The 11,086-nt window shown below is 43.8% G+C and overlaps 1 protein-coding gene across 3 annotated transcripts in view; it reads right to left on the minus strand.

The window, feature by feature from the left end:
* The window catches only part of rev3l (REV3 like, DNA directed polymerase zeta catalytic subunit), an 84,364-nt gene that overhangs the window by 3,322 nt on the left and 69,956 nt on the right, over window positions 1-11,086 (minus strand). For all 3 annotated transcript variants that reach the window (XM_074616084.1, XM_074616083.1, XM_074616082.1), the window contains exons 20-29: window positions 10,327-10,445; window positions 8,842-8,960; window positions 8,543-8,684; window positions 6,341-6,585; window positions 4,842-4,950; window positions 2,916-3,122; window positions 2,426-2,535; window positions 1,196-1,310; window positions 859-996; window positions 370-560 (exon numbers count right to left, since the gene is read on the minus strand). In XM_074616084.1, the coding sequence (XP_074472185.1) occupies window positions 370-560; window positions 859-996; window positions 1,196-1,310; window positions 2,426-2,535; window positions 2,916-3,122; window positions 4,842-4,950; window positions 6,341-6,585; window positions 8,543-8,684; window positions 8,842-8,960; window positions 10,327-10,445 (1,495 nt within the window). The remainder of the gene's footprint in view (window positions 1-369; window positions 561-858; window positions 997-1,195; window positions 1,311-2,425; window positions 2,536-2,915; window positions 3,123-4,841; window positions 4,951-6,340; window positions 6,586-8,542; window positions 8,685-8,841; window positions 8,961-10,326; window positions 10,446-11,086) is intronic.

Raw genomic sequence — 11,086 nt, forward strand, 5'->3', positions numbered from 1 at the left:
ACCAGATCACCAGGAATCACCTCATAAACTATACTAGTGCTCATGAATGAGGCTCAGTATTTCCCTCTTACCCAGGCCTCTGAAATCTTTTTTTTTTTTCACCCATTAAGAGCTGGGTTGCCTAGCAACAGACTCAGGTACTGTACATGCAGGCTGGTGCAGCCAGACAATGAGCACTGTGGGGAAGGAGTAATTGGATTCTCTCTCTCACACACTCACACACACACACACACACACACACACACACACACACACACACTTTCTCTGTTTTGGTGTTTGTCTGCATGTGGCTTTTCTGCAAAAGGCCACTGACAGTACGTCTGTGTGTGTGTCTCTCTCTCACACACACACACACACACACACACACACCTGGTGAGCTCCAAGGCGGGCACGCAGGCTCCGGGCCGGTACGAGCCGCTTCCCCGGTACTCCTTGGCGAAGGTCAGGTCCTGCATGCTGGCCCGGCCGTCCAGAACCTTCACGCACTGATGCTGCACAAACTGCTTCACCTGGCTGATGTCCCGAGTCTCAAACAGCAGCTTGATGGAACGCTGCAGAATCTGGAGGAGAACATGACGGATGAGAGGAGGATTAATCCAGAGAAGGGCCCAAACATTGAGGTGATGAAGTGGTTAATAATTTAGATCAGGATTCATATGAAATATTAGTGTTTAATAACACAACAACAGCAGCAGCCGTGTCTCTGGGCCCTTCTGCCTGATTGACACGTGTGAAGCAGTCCGAGTAAACGAGAGCGGGAAGAGAACTGGCACGGCTGTGATTGGTGGAGCGCACAGTGGAAAGGGGGAGAGGGAGGGAGGGAGGAGGGGGGGTGGTGGTGGTTGGTTTGCCAGTTACCTTGGAAACAGCGGGGCAGCCGTCGCGGCGCACTGTCTCGATCCCTTTGGCGTCAAACACGGGCTCTTTTTGGTCAAGGCTCTCGTACATGTAGCCCACATAGCGCTTCTTTGTCTGCAACACGCAGGGCAGGTACACCTGGGAGCACACGCACGCACGCACACACACACACACACACACACACACACAGATCAATAACTACCTCTACATGTGTCTAAATGTGTGGATTGAGAAAGAAAATTGGCAGACTGACACAAATCAAAATGCACTGACATTACAGAGAGGCTGCTGCCTGTGTGTGTGTGTGTGTGTGTGTGTGTGTGTTGGGAAGCTCTACCTTCTCAAACTTGAGCTTGACAGGTTTGGGGTTGGTTGCGGTCACGGCCTCGGCGATCTCGTTGCCGATCTTGAAGGCCTGCTCTTTGGTGGCTCCCTTCAGCAACACAAACATGCTGCAGAACACACAGAGACACAAACAGAGTTCTTTATTCTACAGTCCAGATCAAGCCCCCAGGTAAAGCGCTGGTCGTTGATCCCAACTTTCATAGTGGCCAAACAGCGGTACTACAACTTCCGTGTCCGTGATGTCATTGGGCCCAAAAATACTTTTCCCCATAGACTTACATTGGGAAAGAGACGTCTGTAACTTAGCAGATCATTTTTTAATTGAGGTGAATCAACTCCCCAGGACGAACACTTGAATAGTCCTTATTTAAATCATTAGGTCCTAAAAGTTGTAAAACGCACTAATAGATGAATCCCTAATAGATGAAAGTTATTTCCCTTCCTCCGTTCACTTGATTGAGATCCAGACCGAGGCTGGAGCGCAAGCCGTGACGACGGCGTGACGTACCCACAAGTCTCCCCTTTACAGACATGCCCACTTTATAATAATCACATGCAGTTTGGGGCAAGTCATAGTCAAGTCAGCACACTGACACACTGACAGCTGTTGTTGCCTGTTGGGCTGCTGTTTACCATGTTATGATTTGAGCATATTGTTTTATGCTAAATGCAGTACCTGTGAGGGTTTCTGGACAATATCTGTCATTGTTTTGTGTTGTTAATTGATTTCCAATAATAAATATATACATACATTTGAATAAAGCAGCATATTTCCCCACTGCCATATTGATAAGAGTATTAAATACTTGAAAAATCAAACAAGTGACCACAAACGTTACCAATATTGAACAAAATGGGGGCTCCATGTGCTAAACATATTGAACTATTTACAATTTTACATCCTGAAGCTTAAATTTGAGTATTTTTCCTGACTGAAGCGTTCATCACACATGACTCGTTCAAGGACCGTCGGAAATTTGAAAATCGGACAATCATTTCTGTTTTTACAGTCCATAAATGGTGTCATTTTGGCGGTTTCTTAAAGAAAACATGCCTTTCCGGCAGGTTGTGGGATTCAGAGTGTTAACAGGGTGAGAGACAGCAGACATGAGTTTGTGTCGGTCATTAGCAGCTGGTATTAGTTGTACTCCTGCTGCTGCTCTGATGATGGAACAATGAGTCTAAAGGCGGGACACAGAGAAAAGTACTAATGATGGTTTACCTGTCGGTGTCTCCGTACACGACACGCGCTCCCCACTTCTTAGTGTCGTTGACCATCTTGATGGCTCTCTCCAGGGTCTCTCTGGCTTTGTGGACGATACTGTCTCCGACCTGGAGAGGACAGGGGAGACGTTAACAAATACTGCAGCACAAGATTTAAGAAATACTGATGCAACGATTCTGCAGAAATTCCTATTTCACACAGATTAAGTTTGGGTCCAGATCGATCTGTGAGAACATTAGAAATGCAAAGATGTGGAGTTCTATCCATCCTCCTCCAGAACAACCACAGACGGCTTTAGATACGGGAGATTTTGAATATGAATCCAACACAAAGCTGCTATACTTGTCTTTGCTTTCTTCACTTTTTCCACTGAGGTTTGAAAGACTTCTATAAATCCAAGTATTGGTAGAATTTGTTAGGTCTGTGTTAGCCCTCCTCTTCCTCGGTCACAGTGCAGACAGCTGACAGTAACCTCCGATGAGCTCACCTCCACGCTGGGCATGCGTCCAGAGTAGCTGGCGGCGGTGTAGCCGAAGGTGACGTTGGCGATGAGTTTGAGTCCGAGCTGCCGGGCGTCCAGCAGCCTCATCAGGGCCTTGTCCTGCTTGTAAGCCTTCATCGACTGCTTCACCATGATCCTCGTGGTCAGGATCTCCTCCAGCATGCTGGGCAGCACCCCTTTACGCACCGACGACTGCACACACACACACAACAGAGGGGTGAACAAGACTGTTTTGCATTGCATTAAGTCATGGATGGGAGTATGCATACCATAACCTGACATAACCAAACTGAGTTCATTACAGATGGAAGGAGTATGTAAAGAGAACCTGATGGGACTGCTGGTGTGGGAGTGCTGATACACTGACAGGTGTTTCTAATATTTAGTCTTCATTCATTGATATGAATGTAGGTGGACAGATGAGAGTACAACTAAATACTAGGGTCTGTCAAAGGTAACAATAAAAACATGTTAACGCAAATTCATTTAACGCCACTAATTTCTTTAACGCATTAACGCAACCGATCTTTTGGAGGTTGTAGCGGGCTCAGTTTGAAAGCTAGAGTGAAGATACTGGTATATGAAACTAGAAAAACCTAAGGAATACATCGGTACCAACCATGTCATACTAGTTTGTCGCAAAGGAGGTTAAATAACGCTCCAAACTTGGGCAAAATTTTGGCGAGGAGAACCGTCGTGGCCATTTTCATAGGAGTCCCCATGACCTCTGACCTCCAGATATGTGAATGGGTTCTATGGGTACCCACAAGTCCCCCCTTTACAGACATGCCCACTTTATGATAATCACATGCAGTTTGGGGCAAGTCATAGTCAAGTCAGCACACTGACACACTGACAGCTGTTGTTGCCTGTTGGGCTGCAGTTTGCCATGTTATGATTTGAGCATATTTTTTATGTTAAATGCAGTACCTGTGAGGGTTTCTGGACAATATCTCCCAAAAATCTCCCTTTAAGGTACATTTTGAACAGATAAAAAATGTGTGATTAAATATTTGAATCGATTGACAGCCCTACTAAATACAACAGTTTGGCTCTGCATGTAGAAACGAGGACACGTCTAAGAAGAAGAAGAAGCTCCAACACTCTGCTGTGTCTCCACAGAGAATGATTCTTATTTCTTTCTTCACATTTGCAGATGGATCTTTATCAAACACTAAAGCGGTGTCCCAATTTCACCTCTTCCATTTAACTGTTTTCATTTTTCACTTCCCTTCTGCAATTGGTTTTCTTTTGCGCAGCTGTGAGTGAGTAGCACCTCTTTCCTTCACATTCTTGGACAATATTGTCAACAACAAATCTTTGTTGAGTTTGGCAGCAGCACTCTGAAGTCAGTTTGATTGACGTCCAACTCTTTAAGTATCTCTTCCTGTGAGTATAAAAACGGTGAAAGTATGTTGATTTCTTGTACACTATACTATAAAGATGAATATATAATACACGCTGTGTGCAGTTTAGATTTAGGGGCATGGCAACAGAGTGGTCCATAAACTAAACTACCGTCAGCCAGCTTCAGCAGCGATAGACAAACTAATTCAGATCCAGACCAAACCTGATTTCTTTCTGTGCCTTTTAATAACCTCATTACACATGAGCAGTGTTCACTGAGCTGTGGCTGTGTGTGCGTGTGTATGTGTATGTGTATGTGTGTGTGTGTGTGTGTGTGTGTGTGTGTGTGTGTGTGTTATGTAATGAGTGTGTGGGACAGGAGCCAGGGAGTGTGGAGCAATGAGTGAATGAATGAATAGAATGAATGGAAGGACGAGGAGGGCTTTAATGAAGCTTAATGAAGCTGCTCTGCTGGAGGACGCAGACGGATGATTCATACTCAGGACAACGTTAAGTGGCAGGTAAACCTCTTCAGAGCGGAGGGTGGGCGGGGGTGTGCTGTACCTTGATGAAGGCGATGCCGTTGGGTGACACGGTGATGTCATTGCGGAGCTGGTAGAGGACCTCAGGAGGAACCCGCAGGGAGGTGCAGCCGAACTTGAACTCATCAGACCTGAAACAGAGACACGGTGTGTGAACGGCGGCCTTTATCAGTACTTAGTTATCACTGGGCTGCTCTGCAGTATCTGAGCTATCGCTCCATCACCTGAGTATGACTAGAGGAGCGTCTGGTATAACACATGTTACAGGTGTCCAAACAGATAGAAACATAGTTCTTTGAGATCTGATTTATATAAATTTTTTTCTGACTAATTTTTACTACGTAGTTTTACTTCTCTTCTTCGTCCTCTGACCACTATGCCAAAGAAATAATGGGACACGTTTAGAGGGCATATACTGTATGCATCCTGTGCTGGGCTCAAAAGTAGACCCTGCTTTATTTTACATGTCAGAAAAGTCTATCAAATGTCTAAAAATATTGATAAACCGTCCATCACAATATTGTAATCACGTATTGGGGCTGTCAGAGTTAATGTGATAAAGAAGTTTAAACAAATTTGCGTTAACGCATTAATGCAACTTGCGACTTTTAGGTTGTAGCTAGAGTGAAGATACTGGTATCATATGAAACTAGAAAAACCTAATGAATCCATTGGTACCAACCATGTCATACTAGCTTGTTGGCAAGGAGGTTAAATAACGCTCCAAACTTATGCTAAATTTTGGAAAGGAAAAACTGACATGGTCATTTTCAAAGGGATCCCCTTGACCTCTGACCTCTAGATATGTGAATGAAAATGGGTTCTATGGGTACCCACGAGTCTCCCCTTTACAGACATGCCCACTTTATGATCATCACATGCAGTTGGGGAAAGTTATAGTCAAGTCAGCACACGGACACACTGACCTGTGAGGGTTTCTGGACAATATTTGTCATTGTTTTGTTTTGTTAATTCATTTCCAATAATAAATACATTTCATAAAGCAGCATATTTGATTATTAAATACTTGATAAATCTCCCTTTAAGGTACATTTTGAACAGATAAAAAATGTTCGATTAATCATGATTCATATTTTGATCGATTGACACCCCTGATAAAATGGTTATAAATCAATACAAAAATAACTCCAGTATTGAATGTGAGGTGCTGCAGTTGGATATTCTGCAGCTAATTTGCTTCTTTCTACTGAGCTGAGGATGAAGAGAATGAAGAGGATGAAGCCAGCGTTAGTCTGCCAGCCACTACTCTTTTTTTTTCTGTTACCGAGGACTAGTAGACATATGCATGTTGGGAGAAAAACTGTTCGTGGCTCCTGCTGTTGCTATGCAACTACAGTAATCCTGAAATATATCCTAAGTTGCGGGGCTGTCTGCTCGGAGCTGTGAACACCATGCAGAGCTCTCAGCGTGTCTGTTCCATTAAAAATAACGAGGGGAGGAAAGCAGACGCGCAGCCTGAGCCGGCGGTACTGTAGCCGTGCGGTCCTGTCATGTCCTTACGTTCCCAGGCTGTCCACGTGGCCCAGGCAGGTGGAGAAGCAGTAGTTGTACGCGATGACGATGGAGGGGTAGAGAGACTGGAAGTCCAGTACAACCACCGAGTTGCTGTAGAAGCGCGACTCGGGCTCCATCACCAGAGGGATGCACTGCGGGGCCCTCTGCTGGGCTCGCTGCTGGACGTTGGGGGTCACGGGGATGTAGTTCAACGGCTTGGCCACACGCAGCATCATGGACTCAACACGGTACTGTCGGGACAAACAGGAACAACACAGAATATTTGATAGACTATAGTATATATAATCATATTGTTTACCTATTTAACAATATATGCAAAGAAAATACAAAAAAAATCTATTTCTTTGTATCTTTATATCAAAATCCAATGATATTTTCTTCCCGTAAAATCAATTTAACATGTGCGAACGTAAGCTTGTAGCAATCAATTTCAACCAATAATATCATGACATCCATCCACCTATCAATCTGCAACTTTTAGCAACAAGAGAGGAGTGTGTGGAGCCACCATGGATGTATAATCAGACCTGGATACGGCCTGCAGCCCAAAAAGCATTTTCCCCATAGACCACCATTGTAAAAGAGACGTCTGTAAAACTGTTGACAGGATACCTCAAAATGCAAACAAGGTTGATTATGACTCTTTCTATCCTGAATTTTTGATCCATGGAGGTTTTATATTTGTAAAACTTTCCTCGAGCCGAGAAAAGCGATTTAAACATCCCTGACGTCATCACAATGTAAAGTCTGTGGGCCGCAAAATCTGATCTGAGATCTGCAAAAACTTGCAAAAACTCTGGCGAGACGCGCTGCCCCATAACAGATCCTAACCTTAACAATCTTGCGAGAGTTTCCTCGGTTTGGGGGGGGTCCCTTCTAGCCACTCCCCTTTTTTTGGTGTATGCTCCAGGCAAACAATTCTCATTGGAATGAATAGGCACCATCTTGGGGTCCGGTATCCAGTTCTTATTATAAATCCATGGGAGCCACAGTCTTCTGTTGCTCCGTATCACTCTACATCACAAGCCCGCCCACTTTCTAGCGGTCCAATCAAAAAGATGCTAAAGACGCTCTAACTTCTGTTTCACTGGGATTTTAAATCTAAATTTGTTGCTTCATAAAATTCTTGTCTTCTTTATTTCCACTATGCCCAACTTTACTTTGATTACGCTTTGCATTTATTTAGTCCGCCCATCTAGTCATCTATGCATTTGTTAAATCTAAGCGCTGCTGTTGCAGTTAACAAAAACAGCGACGGATGGACAGTAATGATAAAGTTGAGACTATTTTCAATAACTTCTCAATATGAAATATCAGCGTAGTTTCTAGAAGCTGTCAGATGGTACTGGTAAAGCCTGATTGTACATGATCTGTCAAGCACTAACTGAACCCTAATATTAAAAACATCAAACCCAAAGCTCTAGTTAAAGCCGCGGTAATTGATATTTGGCCACTTGGGAACAGTGGAACGTGGTTTGACCACCAAAACAATGAGCTAAAAGAGGCGTTGGGGATCATTCTCTATCACTACAAGTGACACCTGTCACACTACACACAGCTGATCGATCAAACCAGGATGTCTCTATCAAGTCTTCTTTGATCCCGATCTATGATTCACAACATTCACTGTGTCCACTCTGATCAGTGATCGGTGTTACAGAGAGGAGCTTCTTCCGGCTTACAGAGAGAGAGCACTTTCACCAGACCAGTTTCATTTTGGCCTGTCTTCAAGTTTCTCATGTTATCAACACTGATGAGCGACAGCTGATATGACCTGCAGCGCTGACATTTGTCATTAATGAGAGCAGCGCTGGTGGACAAAACACAGTAGCATTCAGGAAAGAAAGGTTCGGCTTTTGATCAGCGTTATTTTAGCTGATACCGATCCTTAACAGCTCTGTCAGGCTGACACTGTTAACAAGCTGGTGTTTTAGCATTTTTAGGTATAATGTTTACCATGCTAAGTATCTCACTTTAGCCTGTAAGCATTGCTAACATTTGCTAATTAGCAGTAAAACACAATGTCCAACCGAGGCTGATGGGAATGTCATTAGTTCTGCAGGTGTTTGGACATAAACCAAAGATCTGGACACATTGAATGGTGGCGCTTGATGAAAATTCAAAGGAATCACCAAAGTTGTGTGGACCAATCAGAGTGTCTAAAGTATGAGATGCATGTGTCGTTACCTGAGAGCCTCGGGTCAGAACGTGAAAGAACTGAATCCCGAACAATCTGGCCAGCTCGCTGGTTCTGCCGATGATGTCGTGCTGCTGAAGGAGCTGCATGGTGGCGCGCACGCGGCTCACGTAGTGGTCCACCATCTTCCACCTAACACACACACATAGGTTTCAATCACTGTTTAATGCACACAGTATGTAGTAGTATTAGTTTATTATATTTATGGGGGAGTCCTGGCCAAAGTCACGCTGATTCAAACAGACAGAGAATGAGCTGTGTTTGAAGTGTGTTTGGTGTTGGCACAGACCTGTAGAGGTGGGTTTTGTGGTCGAACCAGTCGGACAGCGTGCGGGGGCTGTACAGGGGGAAGCGCTGGTGGAGGACATGGAACGCCACGTTCTCAAAACTGTAGTTGTTCAACGTCGCCTGGATGAAAAAATGAAAACAAGATCTTAGACCATCTCCTCCAGGTTTCTTCCTCCATGAGTGGATGTAGCCCAACAGTCCTACAAAAGCGTACAACTTGTAAAACGCCCTGACTTTCCTTGTCTGAAGCATAATAATCTTTTATGACAGTGGTTCTCACGTTTTGTTTTTGACTTTTAACCCCTTAAAATGAAAGTGTCGTCTTGTGAGCACTCTTCACAGGTTATAGCCTCTGTGAAGACATTCCACCAAAGAGCGTTTTTTCCTTCTCGGACTGTTTCATTTGAAGGACTTTTAGCCACCTGAAGATTTCAAAGTATCCTGTATTTCACATGAAAAAAAGTAGGAATTTGAAAATAAATAAATAATAATACACATAGTTCTTTGTAACAAAAATATACATGTTATAAAAATAAATGAATAAATAAATAAATGACTCAATAAATAAATAAATGTGTCATTAAATGTAGCAAAAATAATATTACAAAATAAATGTAGTCATTAATTAATTGATAAAATAATTGATAAAATCTGTTTTAATTTGCTTCTTTATTTATTTATCTTTGTGTTAATTACCTTATTTATTGACTCTTCTGTTTAATTTTCCCTTTTATTTTTAAAAGGATTATATGATAAATAATTGTTGGAGTTATGGAGAAGGGGTAGGACCATATACTTCTTCCAAGTTATTTTCGGACATGTAATATTTATTTATGTTGATTATTTGTTAATTGATTGTTTACTGTTCACTGTTCAGGAATTGTGGGATGTTATTCTCTCTCTATTCCTTTGGTAAAGGATGCTCCAGTGTATCCTATGCTAAAGGAGATAATAAAGGAAGCATTGAAGCTCCTTTCCTCAGCATTTAGAGGATTCGAAAAGCTCTTATCACCGCTGCTACTGAGATACTTCCGGGTCATTTCACGCCGTTAAGAACCTTCCTAAGAGAAAAGGACTTTTCGACCGCAGCCCCGGTGTGTTGTGAGTGAGCTCTCAGCCTAAAGCTGAGCAGAGAATCCACAGGGTGAAATACAATACAGCAACCAGAAAACTCACTGGATATGTGGAGGATGAGGCAATGTAAAAGAAATTCAAACTACTTTTAGTGAAATATGTTCAGCAATTATTTGCCAATATGCGATGCAAAGATTATATTTCATAGTTCATAGTTCAATAACAGGACTAGATAACGCCTTATATAAAATTAAATCAGGTGGCAGCAGAGCATCGCTGGTGAGAGTCCTGCCTGGAGGAAGGAGAGGAAGTAGGTCACAAGCTCAATCTCTGAGTGTTGCTGGCTGACAGCAGTGTGCGTGGGAGGGAGGGAGGGAGAGAGGGAGGGGGGAGGTCATGCCGGGACACCTGCCTCAGTCTTCATCACCCTCCACAGGTTGAGGGTGATGCGTCCGATGATGTTGATCTCAGTCATGTGGTCGGCTCCGTATTCATCCCTGTCTGCAGCGAAGCGGTTCTCTCTGGAGTCACCTGAGGACACGCACAGAGCCAGACACACAGTTACAGAGGAGGAGGAGGATGACGAGGAGGAGAACGAGGAGGAGGAGGAGGAGGAGGACAAGGAGGAGGAGGAGGAGGAGGACGAGAACGAGGAGGAGGAGGAGGACGAGGACAAGGAAGAGGAGGAAAAGGAAGAGGAAAAGGAAGAGGAGGAAAAGGGGTTGCCTGAGGCTCTCCATTCAGCTGCTACCACACACACACATACACAGGTGCTGTACCCACACATCTGTGCTCCCATGCACGTGTATACACACACACAAACAGGCCCACACATGTTTGTACTTACAGTACCTACAGTGGGTGTACATGCACACACACACACACACACACACACACACACACACACTTTCTCTTGACCTAATAGTTGCCTTCAGACTGGAATAAGAGATTGCTCAAAAACAAACGCTTGCTAGAGGAGAAAATAAAAGTGCGCTGACACACTTCAGTCTGAGTGGACTTCCTGACTTCCAGCAGCCACACTCCAACTGTCACACCGATAATTACTCCTGAAAATCCTCAACACGTACAATATGCAGCTATGAGCTTAACGAGCACCAGTGTCAATTTATGGATTTGCCCAGATGTGGCACATCCTCCTTTAAAAAGAGAGG

This window comes from Sebastes fasciatus, chromosome 18 (genome assembly GCF_043250625.1).
Source record: "Sebastes fasciatus isolate fSebFas1 chromosome 18, fSebFas1.pri, whole genome shotgun sequence".
Lineage (NCBI taxonomy): Eukaryota > Metazoa > Chordata > Actinopteri > Perciformes > Sebastidae > Sebastes > Sebastes fasciatus.